The following is a 19,509-nucleotide window of genomic DNA, read 5'->3' on the forward strand; positions in this document are numbered from 1 at the left end:
CACACACACACACACACACACACACACACACACACACACACACACACACACACACACACACACACACACACACACACACACACACACACTCCTCTCTTGACAATTTATTCCACCCACAGTCTTCTCTCATCCTTTATCCTCTTCTCTCACTCTATGTCCCCTCCCTTTGTCCCCTCTTTTGGAGTCCTTCCATTATGTCATCTAGCACCCCACGCACTGTCTTCTAAAGGGTCCTGGCTGTTGACACCTTGAGGTCACAACTAAGACGTACTCATCTGAATCAGCCACGAGTGAAATTCCATCACAGCGTCCTGATAATATGGCCTCCGCTGCCTCGCCGTTTGCAGACGGCCTGGTTGAGTCCCAAATGGCACCCTATTCCCTACATAGCGCCATACTTTTGACTAGGGCCCAAAGGCCTCTGGTCATAAAGTAGTGCAACCTCTGTCTTGACGGTCAGTCACCTGCTGACCCTCTTTGCCACCTGGCGAGTGTTAATAACATTGGCGATTTTGAAAACTTAGCTAATGAAACTTTTTTTTTAACAACTCTCCCCGCAACCCCTTCGACCAATGTCAGGCAGCATAAGCAATACATGTGGCTTATTGTAAGTATAAGATTTTGATAAAAATAATATTATGTCTGTCATTTGCTATATGAATAGCATTAATTAATGTGACAAGCAGGATTTGAATTGGGGTCATTTGCGTGCCACCAGAATTGAGTTAGCCTGCTGAGCTAAAGCCCAGGCATTCGCTCGGGGATCTAACACAAATCTTCAGGTCTAATTCAAGGATACTCGTCACGTGAGCGAGGTTGTCTGGACCATCTCCATGACATTAGTAGGTGCAGACAGTTGACGTGACATGTTTCACCCTACCTGTCCTCAGGTTTGGTGATCAGGCCCCGGTCCTTGGACATCGTCTTCAACCGCACCGAGACTAAGCAGTACAGCCAGTATGTCCAGCATCTGGAGAACTTCCTTCAGCGTGAGTGATAGATCCCTCTTTCAGTCCCATTCATTTTTTTCTAAAGAATGTGTACATTTGACTCCAATGGACAAATACAGTATTAGTGTTGGGCCACCATGGTAAAGGAAATTTGAGTTTGAGTAGTTACAGTTGATTACACTTTGTAAACATGACTAAGGAGTATTCTACCTGACTTGAAAGTGCACTGTAATCCTTGGCAGTGGCACTATATGCGTATGCCACAGGAGTTTGGTGGCCCCTCAATTGGGGAGGATGGACTCGTGGTAATGCCTGGAGTGGAATAACACATGGCTTGATGCCATTCCATTCGCTCCGTTCCAGCCATTATTATGAGCCATCCTACCCTCAGCAGCCTCCACTAGCGTATGCATACTAACTACGTTTTACATACAAAACTGGCTAACTGATTATGTAATATGTATCCCAAACAAACAAACAAGTAATGAATGTGTTACTGTGAAATAATTATTAGCTATAATTTTGACATGTAATATTTAGGTGAATACTGTCTGTACCAGGTAAATAGCAGGCTGTCAAATACAGTGGAACTTGAGTCTGTGCCCTATGTTGGGTTCCCTCAGAATACAACGACACTGTGCAGGAGAAGAACGAGCTGTGTATGGTGGGAGAGTACTATGAGCAGGATGATCAGGAGGAGAAGAAGGTGTGTCAGTTCAAGCGCAGTCTGCTCCGGCAGTGCTCCGGCCTGTCTGACACCACATTTGGCTACACCGAGGGGAAACCCTGCGTCCTTGTCAAGATGAACAGGGTGAGTGCCCCGACTGGAGATTGTCAGTTCTGCTCTTCTGAAAATGCATTAGACAGCGTTAGCCCACTGAGCTAAAGCATATAGACTGGAGCTTAAACCTTAAAGCTATTAGCTCTGGGAGGTAACACAAGTCTTCAGGTCTCAGGCAAGGTCACTCATCACACAAGCGTGGTTCACTGAACTACCTCCCCTACACGAGTACCTCCCTATCTTCGATCCATTGCCTTTGGACAGCTTTTCAGTGTATCCTCTCTCTGTCTTCATGCAGAAGTAGAGTTTGTTCAAATTCATATTGAAAAGTGCATATTCTCTGTCCTTTCCACTGCACTTGTTTTTTAATCACTATTTGGAATATCCTCTGTGTCGACAAGGCATTCTGTGTCAGCATCTCTGTTTGCAGGGATTGAGGTCAGAGTGAATTGATTAGCCTCTGTGTAGCCTGATTGGTATTCAGTTAAATCCAACTTAACCTCTCTAGGGTCGGCGGGACGAAATCGTCCCACCTACGTAACAGCCAGTGGAATCCTGTGGCGCGTTATTCAAATACCTTAGAAATGCTATTACTTCAATTTCTCAAACATATGACTATTTTCCACCATTTTAAAGACAAGACTCTCGTTAATCTAACCACACTGTCCGATTTCAAAAAGGCTTTACAACGAAAGCAAAACATTAGATTATGTCAGCAGAGTACCCAGCCAGAAATAATCAGACACCCATTTTTCAAGCTAGCATATAATGTCACATAAATCCAAACCACAGCTAAATGCAGCACTAACCTTTGATGATCTTCATCAGATGACACACCAAGGACATTATGTTATACAATACATGCATGTTTTGTTCAATCAAGTTCATATTTATATCAAAAACCAGCTTTTTACATTAGCATGTGACGTTCAGAACTAGCATACCCCCCGCAAACTTCCGGTGAATTTACAAAAAATGTACTAAATTACTCACGATAAACGTTCACAAAAAGCATAACAATTATTTTAAGAATTATAGATACAGAACTCCTCTATGCACTCGATATGTCCGATTTTAAAATAGCTTTTCAGTGAAAGCACATTTTGCAATATTCTCAGTAGACATCACAGGGCTAGCTATTTAGACACCCAGCAACTTTAGCACTCACCAAAGTCAGATTTACTATAAGAAAAATGTTATTACCTTTGGTGTTCTTCGTCAGAATGCACTCCCAGGACTTCTACTTCAATAACAAATGTTGGTTTGGTTCAAAATAATCCATAGTTATATCCAAACAGCGGCGTTTTGTTCGTGCGTTCAAGACACTATCCGAATGGTAAAGAAGGGTGACGAGCACGACGCATTTCGTGACAAAAAAATTCTAAATATTCCATTACCGTACTTCGAAGCATGTCAACCGCTGTTTAAAATCAATTTTTATGCCATTTTTCTCGTAAAAAAGCGATAATATTCCGACCGGGAATCTGCGTTTAGGTAAAAAGACGAAAGAAAATAAAGCATGGGGTCGACTCGTGCATGCGCCTAAGCCCATTGTCCTCCGATCGGCCACTTGCCAAAAGCGCAAATGTGTTTCAGCCTGGGGCTGCCTCGATATCATTCAGCTTTTTCCCGCCTTCTGAGAGCCTATGGGAGCCGTAGGAAGTGTCACGTTACAGCAAAGATCCTCAGTCTTCAATAAACAGAGGCAAGAAGCTCAAGGAATGGTCAGACAGGCCACTTCCTGTAAGGAATCTTCTCAGGTTTTTGCCTGCCATATGAGTTCTGTTATACTCACAGACACCATTCAAACAGTTTTAGAAACTTTAGGGTGTTTTCTATCCAAAGCCAATAATTATATGCATATTCTAGTTTCTGGGCAGTAGTAATAACCAGATTAAATCGGGTATGTTTTTTATCCGGCCGTGTAAATACTGCCCCCTACCCCCAACAGGTTAATGAATCCGATCAGGGGCAATTAAGAAGATTCTTAGGCATCTCCGAGAACGCTATGTTTATGACAGTCAAAATCCCTGGCCCTTCAGTAAGCAGGCAGCACACATGTGCCCCATCTACTGACTGGCCAGCTCAAATCAAATTACCTCATTGTGTCACTAACTGAGCTACTTCTTAACATATTTTATCTCAAATCAGTGCTTCCATTTTTGAGACCATTCTGAAATCTGGTGTCTTGATCATTTTTACATGTAAACAAGCTTGTGGAATGGGTATGAAACACATGTAAAGAAAGGTTGCTATAATAGTATTTTAATGTATTCTTCTCACTCCTGCAGATCATTGGACTGAAACCGCGCGGGGACCCCTACATTAACTGCACAGCTAAGGTAAGCAAACAAACAGTTAATTGTGTGTGTGTTCCAGGTGTCTTGTGTGCTAGGACTTTTAGAGATAGGTTTTGTGTGTGTGTGTGTGTGTGTGTGTGTGTGTGTGTGTGTGTGTGTGTGTGTGTGTGTGTGTGTGTGTGTGTGTGTGTGTGTGTGTGTGTGTGTGTGCATTATGTAGATATGCACATGTATGTTTCAGTCTGTGTTTTCACACACGTGTCTGTATTTGATTTCTCTCCACGCTGCCTGTAGGGCCAGCAGTTCACTGGTGGGTAAGAATTTGGGTCATAGCCCCCTATGTTTCCCCATGGTCCTAGCCCTAGCCTTTCCATTACCTTTCTGCGCTGCTTCTGTCCAACTCTGTGATGTGGCGCTTTGACCTCTGCTGCTTTAAACAGCATTCATGGCGTTCATATTGTTGAGCTTTATACTCTAACCCCTATATACAGTACCTAATCACCACAGAGACAATATAGACTGAGGAATAGTCAATATTAAAGCATTGATCTTTTTAGTAATTATTGTCACTGACTGTATATATCTGCAGTTGGTGGTATATATCTGTATGGTAAGCTGAAAAGGTTAATTCCATTGATTTTAGTACCCTGCTCCGCTGCACCATGGCTCCCACTAACAATGTTTCCCTGGTTTTTGTCTGGCTCTGACATTACTTTTACCCCTTTTTCTCCACAATTTCGTGGTATCCATTTGGTAGTTACAGTCTGGTCTCCTCGCTGCGAGTCCCGTACGGACTCAGGAGAGACAAAGGTCGAGAGCCGTGCGTACTCCGAAACACAACCCAACCAAGCCACACTGCTTCTTGACACAATGCCCACTTAACCCGGAAGCCAGCCACACCAATGTGTTGGAGGAAAAAACATACATCTGGCGACCATGTCAGTGTGTATGCACACGGGCCCGCCACAGGAGTCGCTAGAGCGCAATGGGACAAGGACATCCCTGCCGGCTAAACGATCCCCTAACCAGGACGATGCTGGGCCAATTGTGCGCAGCCCCATGGGTTTCCCGGTCGGCTGCGACAGAGCCTAAACTCGAACCAGGATCTCTAGCGGCACAGCTAGCACTCTGATGCAGAGCCTTAGACCACTGCACCACTCGGGAGCCCTGGCTCTGACATTCTAACAACTTCTCTCTCTCAGCGTGCGTGATCTGGGTTTCATCCCTCCCTCACCGAGACTGTCAACTCTGAACTTTGTGACCTGTTTGCAAATGTTTAAAGGTGTACAGAGAAACACTGATGCTGTACTCTGCTTTTCAGCAAAAGATTGAGGCTCTTTTAAATACTTCACTGGTGTTTTAACTCCCATCTGTCCTCCTCTCGTTCTCTCTAAATTCATTTGAATTTCTCCTCTCCACCGTAGACCAGTCTGATAACCATAGAGAACCATCTGGTGGCAGATTGTATGTGTGTGCGTGCGCGTGTTTGTACGGGTATGTGTGAGTGGTGGTAGCTATATTATGCGTGCGTGCGCTTGTGTGGTAACTGTTGTGTACTACGAGAGTGTGTGGTGGTTTACACTATGTCGTGTGGTCCATGCCGTGTGCACATGTGTAAATCTACAGTGTGTGTGTGTGTGTGTCTGTTTGTACACTACAGGGTTGTTGTATGTCGTTGTTTGCATAGTTAGTCAGATTGTTGTTCTGAGAGTCGTTTGTTTCAAGTGCATTCATATGTATAGTTCTGTGATCTCACACCGCTTCCTCCTCCTCCTCCTCCTCCTCTTCCTCACCCCCTCCTTCCTCTTCATCCTCCTCCTCCTCTTCCTCTTCCTCCCACAGAGAGAAAGCCCCCTGCAGATGCAGTACTTCCCATCCGAGGGGAGGTTCGATAAGATGTACTTCCCTTATTACGGGAAAAATCTACATGTAAGTACATTACGCTACATATTTATATTGAGAAGGAAACTGTTCATGAGATTGAATGCAGAATAATTTTATTTAATTACAAGTAGTTAATGTTACCATTGTCAAGGCAGTCTGGCGAGAAGAGAATGCTAGGAAATGGACTATATTCACCTGAGACTACATTAATGCCAGTGTATTGTCATGATAACGACTGTTATGTGTGTGGATGTGCGCACATATGAATTAACAGTGGTCTATCTCCATCTCTCCCTGTGTGTTTGCCAGTCAACCTACGTTCAGCCCCTGGTCGCGGTCAAGCTTCTGCTGACCAAGGAGGACTACAACAATGAGCTGACCGTGGAGTGTAAGATCGAGGGCTCCGACCTGCGGAACAGTGACGACCGTGACAAGTTCCTTGGGCGCGTCACGTTCAGGGTCAAAGTGGTCGAGTAGTGGTTCAGGAAAACCACCAGCGTTGCACAATGCCGTCTTTGAGTATAATCAATGCCCTCACCCACCTCCACCTCTTCCTCCATCCACTTCCCTCCCTCCATCCGGTGGATCAGGGGAAGCTACGGTAGCAGGGTTGTGTGCTCCTTATAAACTAACAACATGAACCCCCCCTGAAACACACACAAATACACACACACCTCTCACCCCCACCTCCACTAAAGTTAGTGGTAATGTAGCGACATCGTGCCATAGTAGGGACCTGTATATAGCTGTATTTGGAGCATTGAGTTGATGTGGTATCCCGTAGTGCTGTGCAGTCTGCTGTGTGTGATGTGTTGTTTCTGTATGTACATACTTGATGGCTATAAACACTGTTTGTCTTTAGTTCACTATGTCTGAACGCTGTAAGAAATCAAACTAAGAAATAGATGAATAGCTGTAATTTAAGATTATTGATTAAGAGAAAACATGAAGGATGAAAAATGCCCCAAAATATATCTGCTTATAATTCAACCTACCTGTCCAACATCTAAGGGAAGAGGTTTTTACTCCCCTATGGGAACTGTGCTTTGTACAGATGCCTTATGGTCGGTATGAGAACACATTTTAAATAAAGATGATTTTAAAGATATATCTCAGTTTGTGTCCATTTACTTTTAGTGCCATGGCTGGGATAAATTAAAGGACAAGTGTACTGCACTTTTGGCAATACGCCTTTTAATGGCAATTGCCCTGACATTTGCAGAGATCACACATGGTACAGCCCTTGTCAACAATGCAACTTTAAATCTGAGCCCAGGATTTGAATGCTCTGTAGTATTGTGTTGACATGCTGCCCTCACATGGTGGTTCTGTGGAAACAACCCTGATGAAGGTCTATTGACCCATTGAAACATGACCATAATTATATCCTCCTGATTCCTGCTTACAAGCAAAAACTAAAGCAGGAGTACCAGTGACTCGCTCTATACGGAAGTGGTCAGATGACGCGGATGCTACGCTACAGGACTGTTTTGCTAGCACAGACTGGAATATGTTCCGGGATTCATCCAATGGCATTAAGGAGCATGGATTACAGGCAACATTCGCATCGAGCTAAAGGCTAGAGCTGCTGCTTTCAAGGAGTGGGACACTAATCCGGACGCTTATAAGAAATCCCGTTATGCCCTTAGACAAACTACAGTGGTTCCTCCTTTAAAAGTTGCGTCATACTGCAACACACCTTGCGGGCTGCTCCAGAATTCTATGGCACGTTATTTAATTGTCAGCCATTTTTACCATTAATGCTAGTTAGAGCTAGTTTGACCACCAGAGGGCATCTTTGAGAAGCATTTGATAGTCTTCAATATTGGCATTACTAGAGAATTTAAAACCTTTTTGTAAGAACATAGTATATGGGATTGATTTTAAGAAATATAGCATAATTAATTTGATTAATATGATTGTGTTTCTATTCCAAGAAAAACTAAAAGCGAAACCCTCGGGATTTCCATTAGGATGGAACGGAAAATATGACACTGTACGATGTGGCGGTCGGGAGTAGGCTACAGTACTAAGAGCATAAGAGTATTGGAGGATTCTTAATTAATCTAAGGGACATTTTTCGTTAGGGAAAATCTGATATGTGAGAATATCTAAGGGGCTTTTATATAATTCTAAATGAATTAATAATAATAATAATCTCTTTGATTAAAAAATAACGATATTTTGGAGATGATTTTGTTTAATTTAACCTAGAGTAAGCGAGGAAAAAGGCCATTCTTGAACATGGGGTGAGACATTCCCACAAATTTGTAAATAAAGCCAGTTTGTTATTTATAATTATTTATTTCTGTTTTTAGAGGGAGAAAAACCAAAAGGTACAGGTATCGAACCAGCATCTGTAGCAACTCGGGAGGCCCCAGCCACAAAGTTTTTCATTCTGATCAATTGCCTTGCACAAAGTATCAAAATACAAAGAGGTGTTGGTAAGCGTATATTGTCCTGCTAATAGCCCATGATGGGCTATTATAATACTGTACATGGATAATACTGTGCATGGTGTATAGGTCAGGATAACCAAAACATTTCATCAGAAAGAATGTTGGTACTAATTTATTTTGATCCAAAGCCATGAATGAGTGAGTCACTCAGCTTTATGTAGGTGCCGAGGCTATATGACTGTGCCATCAACTTGATTATTTAGCAGACATAACTTGCTTATATTCAGTCAACACATACAGTTGAAGTTGGAAGTTTACATACACATTAGCCAAATTCATTTAAACTCAGTTTTTCACAATTCTTGACATTTAATCATAGTAAAAATTCCCTGTCTTAGGTCAGTTAGGATCACCACTTTATTTTAAGAATGTGAAATGTCAGAATAATAGTAGAGAGAGATTTATTTCAGCTTTTATTTCTTTCATCACATTCCCAGTGGGTCAGAAGTTTACATACACTCAATTAGTATTTGGTAGCATTGGCATTAAATTGTTTAACTTGGGTCAAACGTTTCAGGTAGCCTTCCACAAGCTTCCCACAATAAATTGGGTGAATTTTGGCCCATTCCTTCTGACAGAGCTGGTGTAACTGAGTCAGGTTTGTAGGCCTTGCTCACACATGCTTTTTCAGTTCTGCCCACACATTTTCTATAGGATTGAGGTCAGGGCTTTGTGATGGCCACTCCAATATCTTGACTTTGTTGTCCTTAAGCCATTTTGCCACAACTTTGGAAGTATGCTTGGGGTCAATGTCCATTTGGAAGACCCATTTGCGAACATTTGTTGCTTCAATATATCCACATCATTTTCCATCCTCGCGATGCCATCTATTTTGTGAAGTGCACCAGTCCCTCCTGCAGCAAAGCACCCCCACAACATGATGCTGCCACCCCCGTGCCTCACGGTTGGATTGGTGTTCTTCAGCTTGCAAGCGTCCCCCTTTTTCCTCCAAACATAACAATGGTCATTATGGCAGTTCTATTTTTGTTTCTCTATTTCTCCAAAAAGTACAGTCTTTGTCCCCATGTGCAGTTGCAAACCGTAGTCTGACTTTTTTATCGTGGTTTTGGAGCAGTGGCTTCTTCCTTGCTGAGCGGCCTTTCAGGTTATGTTGATATAGGACTCGTTTTACCGTGGATATAGATATTTTTGTACCTGTTTCCTCCAGCATCTTCACAAGGTCCTTTGCTGTTGTTCTGAGATTGATTTTCACTTTTCACACCAAAGTACGTTCATCTCTAGAAGACAGAACGCGTCTCCTTCCTGAGCGGTATGACGACTGCGTGGTCCCATGGTGTTTATACTTTCATACTATAGTTTGTACAGACAGACGTGGTACCTTCAGGAGTTTGGAAATTGCTCCCAAGTATGAATCAGACTTGTGGAGGTCTACGATATTTTTTCTGAGGTCTTGACTGATTTCTTTGATTTTCCCATGATGTCAAGCAAAGAGGCATTGAGTTTGAAGGTAGGCCTTGAAATACATCCACAGGTACACCTCCAATTGACTGAAATGATGTCAATTAGCCTATCAGAAGCTTCTAAAGCCATGACATGGAATTTTACATTTACATTACAGTCATTTAGCAGACGCTCTTATCCAGAGCAACTTACAGTAGTGAATGCATACATTTCATACATTTCATTCTGGCCCCCCCATGGGAATCGAACCCACAATCCTGGCATTGCAAACACCATGCTCTACCAACTGAGCCACAGCTGTTTAAAGGAACAGTCAAGCTGTTTAAAGGCACAGTCAACTTAGTGTATGTAAACTTCTGACCCACTGGAATTGTGATGCAGTGAGTTATAAGTGAAATAATCTGTCTGTAAACAATTGTTAGTTAAATTACTTGTGTCATGCACAAAGTAGATGTCCTAACTGACTTGCCAAAACTATAGTTTGTTAACAAGAAATTTGTGGAGTGGTTGAAAAACGAGTTTTAATGACTCCAACCTAAGTGTATGTAAACTTATGACTTCAAGTGTATATATTAAGAAGGCCGCCGAGAGTGCCTGGAATCCGGAGTCTGTCTTGGATACCTTTTCTTCACGGATTATCTGAGGTGGTAAAAGATGAGCTAGCTGCTCGGGAATTGCTGGTGGATCTCGACTCCCTCATCACCCTAACCATTAAAATTGATGGACGCTTAAGGGAACGCAGGAGTGAGAGGAGGTCACTCGTTCACCCGCAATGGTTTGCTCACCTTCAGAGGAATCCAGAAGTTCCCGAAGGCAGTTTTCCCGAGAGGATCCAAGCCACCCGAGCTCCCTTGTGAATTATCAACGACGGGTGAGTTGGATTCTCCTGAGCCTATGCAATTGGGAAGAGCTAGGTAATCGGTTGGGGAACACTCATGTAGGCTGAATTCCAACTGTTGTCTGTACTGTGGAGTGGCAGGACATTACATAGCTACAGTTGAAGTCGGAAGTTTACATACACTTAGGTTGGAGTCATTAAAACTTGTTTTTCAACCACTCCACAAATTTCTTTTTAATTATCAAACTTTAGTTTTGGCAAGTCGGTTAGGACATCTACCTTGTGCATGACACAATGTTTACAGGTTAACAGAAAGATTATTTCACTTATAATTCACGGTATCACATTTCCAGTGGGTCAGAGGTTTACATACTGTGCCTTTAAACAGCTTGGAAAATTCCAGAAAATGATGTCATGGCTTTAGAAGTTTCTGATAGGCTAATTGACATCATTTGAGTCAATTAGAGGTGTACCTGTGGATGTATTTCAAGGCCTACCTTCAAACTCAGTGCCTCTTTGATGTCCTAACCGACTTGCCAAAACTATAGTTTGTTAGCAAGAAATTTGTAGTGGTTGAAAAACAAGTTTTAATGACTCCAACCTAAGTGTATGTAAACTTCTGACTTCAACTGTAATTGGCTGTGTCAGAGGAAAGCCAATAAATTGTCAGACTCCAGTCACCCAAGTCATAGACTGTTTCCTCTGCTACCGCACGGCAAGCGGTTCCGGAGCGCCAAGTCTCGAACCAAAAGGATTCTTAACATTGACCCCCCCCCATTTGTTTTGTACACTGCTGCTACTCGCTGTTTATTATCTATGCATAGTCACTTCACCCCTGCCTACATGTACAAATTTCCTCAACTAGCCTGTACCCCTGCACACTGACTCGGTACCGGTACCCCCGTATATAGCCTCGTTATTGTGTTACTTTTTATTAAAAAAATTATTTGGTAAATATTTTCTTAACTCTTGTTGAACTGCACTGTTGGTTAAGGGCTTGTAAGTAAGCATTACCCGGTAAGGTCTACACTTGTTGTTTTTCATGCATATGACAAATAAAGTTTGATTTGATCTTGGAGAATGGGCCTGCAAGAACACCAGGGTGCTGGAGTTTTTTTTAACCAATGTTTTTTTTTCTCTCTCCATGTACCTGGAACAGGTATATACTGTGTACAGTTTTTATATATACAGAACAAAATATAAAAGCAACATGTAAAGTGTTGGTGTCATGTTTCATGAGCTGAAATAAAAGATCCCAGAAATGTTCCATATGCACAAAAAGCTTATTTCTCTAAAATGTTGTGCACAAATTTGTTTACACCCCTGTTAGTGAGCATTTCTCCTTTGCCAATACAATAAGTTGATTATACAGCATGATCATGACACAGGTGCACCTTGTGCTGGGGAAAATAAAAGGCCACTCTAAAATGTGCAGTTTTGTCACACAACACAATGCCACAGATGTCTCAAGTTTTGAGGGAGTGAGCAATTGCCATGCTGACTTCAGGAATGTCCACCAGAGCTGTTGCCAGATATTTGTATTTTTCTACCATAAGCTGCCTTCAATATTGTTTTAGAGAATTTGGCAGAACGCCCAACCAGCTTCACAACCGCAGACAACGTGTAGCCAAGCCAGCCCAGGACCTTCACATCCGGCTTCTTCACCTGCGGGATTGTTTGAGACCAGCCACCCGGACAGCTGATGAAACTGTGGGTTTGCACAACCGAAGAATTTCTGCACAAACTGTCAGAAACCATCTCAGGGAAGCTCATCTGCGTGAACAGAGTGCCCCGTGGTGGTGGGGTTATGGTATGGGCAGGCATAAGCTACAGACAATGAACACAATTGCATTTTATTGATTGCAATTTGAATGCACAGAGATAGCATGACGAGAACCTGAGGCCCAATGTCGTGCCATTCATCCACCGCCATTACCTCATGTTTCAGCATGATAATGCACGGCCCCATGTCGCAAGAATCTGCACACAATTCCTGGAAGCTGAAAATGTTCCAGTTCTTCCATGGCATGCATACTCACCAGACATGACGATCGTTGAACATATTTGGGATGCTCTGAATCGACGTGTACGACAGCATGTTCCAGTTCTCGCCATTATCTAGCAACTTCGCACAGCCATTGAAGAAGAGTTGGACAACATTCCACAGGCTACAATCAACAGCCTGATCAACTCTATGTGAAGGAGATGTGCCGCGCTGCATGAGGCAAATTATGGTCACACCAGATACTGACTGGTTTTCTGATCCATGCCCCTTTTTTACTGTTACCAACAGATACATATCTTTATTCCCAGTCATGTGAAATCCATAGATAAGGTCTTAATGAATTTATTTCAATTTACTGATTTCCTTACTGTATTTGAACTGTAACTCAGTAAAATCTTTGAAATTGTTTTTATTTTTGTTCAGTGTAAGCTGTACAACCCTGTTTCTCATTGGAATACTTTTGATTTGTCTCTATTTTAAAGCATAGCTGGGCTTTGATAAGGATAATTACCTGAGCACTTCCTCGGGTCGGGATCACCCCAAAGAGCAGAGTCCAAAAACCAAGACAAGATTATCTTTAGTATTATCATTCACATTTTATGTTAACTTAAATGTGATGTCAACCAAATACATTAGTTCCTTTGACATCATTTCAGTTCATTTCTTTCTAAAATATCTAAGGGCTCCATTCAATCCGTAGAGCCGAACAGCTGCGCTTCAGCGCAATAGACATTTGAAGGCAATGTTTCTGAGTTAGCAGAGACTGCATTCAAGGGAAACGCTGCATATGTCGGCTCAATCGGAAATTACCTTTACATTTAAATCGTGTTATAGCTCTGAACTTCAGCGATACAGATTGAATCGAGCCCTAAATTACTGTAATCCCTCTCCCTTATTCCAGACATGATGTTTAGTGTGTTTGACTTCAGAGTGGCCATGTCTCTGGGCAATCAGCTACTTAAAGTGAAGTGGTCTACACTTAGCAGCAGGTGGGAGCTGTGAGAAACAGGGCCTCAAGGTGACCCATGACTGTGTGAGTGCATGTGTACATGCGTGCAAGTCTGTATGTGCCTGTATGTGCATGTGTACGTTTTCATGTGTCTCTGTGTACGTTTCTGTTTGTATGTGTGTGTGCGAGTGTAGAGGCATCTGTGTGTTCACATGGTTGACCTCACTGGCACCAGAGCAGGGTAATATCAACTCTTATCTCCGAGTACGGTAGACGCTTGAGAGGCTGAGGCCAGTTTCTTTAATTTCAAGGAGACCTACTGTGAAGGGTCGGTCCATGTTCAATTCATTGAAACTTCATAGGTTGAAGATCATTTGAGATGTAACAGATGACAGTTTCTTGCCTTCTTTCTGTTCTTTATTGGTGCCGATGGACTGTAGAGAGAGCCTTCTTTCCCTGGAGTACCAGCTGAGGTGTCCTGTGTGTCTGGATGTCTTCGCCGAGCCTCTGATGTTAGTGCGGACTCTCCTACTGCTGGTGCTGGGTGCGTTCTATGACCATGGACCCCCAGGGCCAACTGCAATGTCCCGAGTGACGCTGTGCCGTGGATGGGAACAGCCCTCCACCCAATGTTAGCATGGCCAGGATCGTGGATGTGCTGCAGGAGATGAGTGGGCAAAAGAGGGCTCAGCCAGAGGACAAGATGGTCATCTGTGGGCTGTGTGGAAGCATCGGGGCTCACCACGGCCTCAAGATCACCCCGGTCAGCAGTGTCTACAGCCGCATGAAGGTAAGCACTCACACCTTGCCTGATCACTATCACTTGACCACTCACACCTGACTGCTCATACTTGACCATTAACTCTTGACCACTTACACTTGACCACTCACACTTGACCACACATCTGACCACTCACACATGACCATACACACCTATCCATGCCATCCCGACAGGGTTGCAGTCATTTCACTCTCAATTCCTCATTGAAATGAATGGTACTTTTCAAATCTTGAAAATGTATTTCAATTCAATACGGGACCGATTTAAATGTATGCCTTTTTTTACGCATTTTGATTTAAGCACTTCTCAGAATTTGGTTTTCAGACTTACCCTACGCACGTTCGTAATTAGCTTCGCTGGTGTGGCTCCCTTGCGCACACTGAATGACTGTAACTAAATCCCAGAAAACACACCCAATGGGTGGCCTACCAATTTGATCAGGGAGTTTTTCTTCAATCAGCTTTTCTGTTAATTTATCTAAAGCAATGCCTTTAAAGACCCAGTGCAGTCAAAAATTAGATTTTCCCATGTTTTATATACACTGAGTGCACAAAAAATTAAGAACACCTTACTAATATTGAGTTGCCTTCAGAACAGCTTCAATTTGTCGGGGCATGGACTCTACAAGGCCTCAAGTGTTCCACAGGGCCCATGTGGACTCCAATGCTTCCCAAAGTTGTGTCAAGTTGTCTGGATGTCCTTTGAGTGGTGGACTATTCTTGATACACACAGGAAACTGTTAAGTGTGAAAAAACCCAGCAGGGTTGCAATTCTTGACTCAAACAGGTGCACCTGGCACCTACTACCATACCCCTTTCAAAGGCACTTAAATATTTTATCTTGCCCATTCACCCTCTGAATAGCACACACACACAATCAATTTCTCAATTCTCTCAAGGCTTAAAAATCCTTGAGAGATTCATGTCTTGCCTAGTTAAATAAAAAATAAATAAACATCTATACTGATTGAAGTGGATTTAACAAGTGAAATCAATAATGGATGATAGCTTTCACCTGGATTCACCTGATCGGTATATGTCATGGAAAGAGCAGGTGTTTTTAATGTTTTGTACGCTCAGTGTATATTTCCACACTATGAGGTAGGAATATTACGGTGAAATTGTGAAAATTATGATAATACATTTTAAGTGATGGAGCTTTTTGAAAAGACTCCCTGAATTATTTGATGAAATATTGAATTTGGCCTTACTGCTATTAGCCTATAGAAAAGCATTAAATAACAGATTCATAGGCCCCTGCACAGCCCAGTCCGCCCTGTACAAGCACCCCGCTCGTACAGGGCTACTAGTTCCATCCAGCCAGGACGGGTTGTGCAGGAGGTAAGATCAAGACCGCCTGTGCGCCTCCATAGCCCTGGGTTTCCAGCTCCTGTCTCTCGTGCGGACCCGGAAGTGCGTCAGCCCAGTCCGACTCGTCCTGTTCCCGCTCCCCGCACTAGCCTGGAGGTGCGTGTTCCCAGTCTGGTACGTCCAGTACCAGCACCACGCACCAGGCTTCAAGTGCGTCATCTCAGTCAAGAGTCGCCCGAACTGCCCGTCAGTCAAGAGTCGCCGGAGCCGCCCGTCAGTGAGGAAACGCCAGAGCCGCCCGTCAGTGAAGAGTCGCCAGAGCCACCCACTAGTCAGGAGCTGCCCGAGCTGCCAGACTGCCCCGAGCTGCCAGACTTCCCCGAGCTGTCAGACTGCCCGAGCTGCCAGACTGTCTTCCGGGTCTGCCAGACTGTCTTCCGGGTCTGCCAGAGTGTCTTCCGGGTCTGCCAGAGTGGCCCGACTGTCTTCAGGGTCTGCCAGAGTGGCCCGACTGTCTTCAGGGTCTGCCAGAGTGGCCCGACTGTCTTCAGGGTCTGCCAGAGTGGCCCGACTGTCTTCAGGGTCTGCCAGGCTTGCGATTACAAAGGGGTTGAATACTTATTGACTCAAGATATTTCAGCTTTTCATGTTTTATCAATTTGTTAAAAAAAAAATGAAAAACGTAAGACCAGTGACAAATCAAAATTTAATAAATGTTTCATTCAGGCTGTAACACAACTAAATGTGGAAAAAGTCAAGGGGTATGAATACTTTCTGAAGGCACTGTACTTCAATAAATACCTTTACAGTTGAAGTTGGAAGTTTACATACACCTTCGCCAAATACAGTGAGGGGAAAAAAGTATTTGATCCCCTGCTGATTTTGTACGTTTGCCCGCTGACAAAGAAATGATCAGTCTATAATTTTAATGGTAGGTTTATTTCAACAGTGAGAGACAGAATAACAACAAAAAAATCAAGAAAAACGCATGTCAAAAATGTTATGAATTGATTAGCATTTTAATGAGGGAAATAAGTATTTGACTCCCTCTCAATCAGAAAGATAAAAGACACCTGTCCACAGAAGCAATCAATCATTTACATTTTACATTTACGTCATTTAGCAGACGCATTTAGCGACTTACAAATTGGTGCATTCACCTTAAGATATCCAGTGGAACAACCACTTTACAATAGTACATCTATATTTTTTTTTTGGGGGGGGGGTTAGAAGGATTACTATATCCTGTCCCAGGTATTCCTTAAAGAGGTGGGGTTTCAGGTGTCTACGGAAGGTGGTGATTGACTCCGCTGTCCTGGCGTCGTGAGGGAGCTTGTTCCACCACTGGGGTGCCAGAGCAGCGAACAATTTTGACTGGGCTGAGCGGGAACTGTGCTTCCGCAGAGGTAGGGGGGCCAGCAGGCCAGAGGTGGATGAACGCAGTGCCCTTGTTTGGGTGTAGGGTCTGATCAGAGCCTGAAGGTACGGAGGTGCCGTTCCCCTCACAGCTCCGTAGGCAAGCACCATGGTCTTGTAGCAGATGCGAGCTTCAACTGGAAGCCAGTGGAGTGTGCGGAGGAGCGGGGTGACGTGAGAGAACTTGGGAAGGTTGAACACCAGACGGGCTGCGGCGTTCTGGATGAGTTGTAGGGGTTTAACCTGTTATGGCTAGCGGGCAGTATTTTCACGGCTGGATAAAAAACGTACCCAATTTAATCTGGTTACTACTCCTGCCCAGTAACTAGAATATGCATATAATTATTGGCTTTGGATAGAAAACACTCCAAAGTTTCTAAAACTGTTTGAATGGTGTCTGTGAGTATAACAGAACTCAAATGGCAGGTCAAAACCTGAGAGATTCCTTTACAGGAAGTGGCCTGTCTGACCATTTCTTGAACTTCTTTGCCATCTCTATCTTTTACAAAGGATCTCTGCTCTAACGTGACACTTCCTACGTCTTCCATGGGCGCTCAGAGCCCGGGAAAAACCTGAATGTTGTCATCCCAGCCCCAGGCTGAAACACATTATCGCCTTTCTCAAGTGGCCGATCAAGGGACTGTGGGCTTAGGCGCGTGCCCTGGCCGCCCCCGTCTTTGTGATTTTTCCTCTGTTTGCCGAAAAGGAGATTCCCGGTCGGAATATTATCACTTTTTTACGAGATAAATTGCATAAAAATTGATTTTAAACAGCGGTTGACATGCTTCGAAGTACGGTAATGGAATATTTAGAATTTTTTTGTCACGAATTGCGCCATGCGCGCGACCCTGATTTACCATTTCGGATAGTGTCTGGGACGCACGAACAAAATGCCGCTATTCGGATATAACGATGGATTATTTTGGACCAAACCAACATTTGTTATTGAAGTAGCAGTCCTGGGAGTGCATTCTGACGAAGACAACAAAAGGTAATCAAACTTTTATAATAGTAAATCTGATTTTGGTGAAGGCTAAACTTGCCGGGTGTCTAAATAGCTAGCCCGTGATGGCTGGGCTATGTACTTAGAATATTGCAAAATGTGCTTTCACCAAAAAGCTATTTTAAAATCGGACATATCGAGTGCATAGAGGAGTTCTGTATCTATAATTCTTAAAATAATTGTTATGCTTTTTGTGAACGTTTATCGTGAGTAATTTAGTAAATTGTTAGCAAATTCCCCGGAAGTTTGCGGGGGGTATGCTAGTTCTGAACGTCACATGCTAATGTAAAAAGCTGTTTTTTGATATAAATATGAACTTGATTGAACAAAACATGCATGTATTGTATAACATAATGTCCTAGGTGTGTCATCTGATGAAGATCATCAAAGGTTAGTGCTGCATTTAGCTGTCTTCTGGGTTTTTGTGACATTATATGCTAGCTTGAAAAATGGGTGTCTGATTATTTCTGGCTTGGTACTCTGCTGACATAATCTAATGTTTTGCTTTCGCTGTAAAGCCTTTTTGAAATCGGACAGTGTGGTAAGATAAAGGAGAGTCTTGTCTTTAAAATGCTGTGAAATAGTCATATGTTTGAAAAATTGAAGTTTTTGTATTTTTGAGGAATTTGTAATTCGCGCCACGCCTATCATTGGATATTGGAGCAGGTGTTCCGCTAGCGGAACGTCTAGATGTAAGAGGTTAATGGCACAGGCAGGGAGCCCCGCCAACAGGGAGTTGCAGTAATCAATCAATCAAATCAAATTTATTTTTATATAGCCCTTCGTACATCAGCTGATCTGATCTCAAAGTGCTGTACAGAAACCCAGCGTAAAACCCCAAACAGCAAGCAAAGCATGTGAAAGAAGCACGGTGGCTAGGAAAAACTCCCTAGGAAAAACTCCCTAGAAAGGCCAAAAACCTAGGAAGAAACCTAGAGAAGAACCAGGCTATGAGGGGTGGCCAGTGCTCTTCTGGCTGTGCAGGGTGGATATTATAACAGAACATGGTCAAGATGTTAAAATGTTAAAATGTTCATAAATGACCAGCATGGTCAAATAAAAATAATCATAGTAGTTGTCGAGGGTGCAACAAGCACGTCCGGTGAACAGGTCAGGGTTCCATAGCCGCAGGCAGAACAGTTGAAACTGGAGCAGCAGCACGGCCAGGTGGACCGGGGACAGCAAGGAGTCATCGTACCAGGTAGTCCTGAGACATGGTCCTAGGGCTCAGGTCCTCCGAGAGAAAGACAGAAAGAGAGAAAGAGAGAATTAGAGAGAGCATATTTAAATTCACACAGGACACCGGATAAGACAAGAGAAATACTCCAGATGTAACAGACTGACCCTAGCCCCCGACACATAAACTACTGCAGCATAAATACTGGAGGCTGAGACAGGAGGGATCAGAAGA

At 43.3% G+C, this 19,509-nt stretch overlaps 1 protein-coding gene across 1 annotated transcript in view; it reads left to right on the top strand.

Moving 5' to 3' along the window:
• The window catches only part of LOC106612413 (sodium/potassium-transporting ATPase subunit beta-3), a 64,953-nt gene extending 57,930 nt beyond the window's left edge, over positions 1–7,023 (top strand). Inside the window, exons 3-7 of the mRNA XM_014213517.2 lie at positions 891–989; positions 1,574–1,761; positions 4,023–4,073; positions 5,874–5,960; positions 6,225–7,023. Of these exons, the coding sequence (XP_014068992.1) occupies positions 891–989; positions 1,574–1,761; positions 4,023–4,073; positions 5,874–5,960; positions 6,225–6,392 (593 nt within the window). The 3' untranslated portion in view covers positions 6,393–7,023. The remainder of the gene's footprint in view (positions 1–890; positions 990–1,573; positions 1,762–4,022; positions 4,074–5,873; positions 5,961–6,224) is intronic.
• The last annotated feature ends 12,486 nt before the right edge of the window (positions 7,024–19,509 follow it).

This window comes from Salmo salar, chromosome ssa09, assembly GCF_905237065.1.
Source record: "Salmo salar chromosome ssa09, Ssal_v3.1, whole genome shotgun sequence".
Classification (NCBI taxonomy): Eukaryota; Metazoa; Chordata; class Actinopteri; order Salmoniformes; family Salmonidae; genus Salmo; species Salmo salar.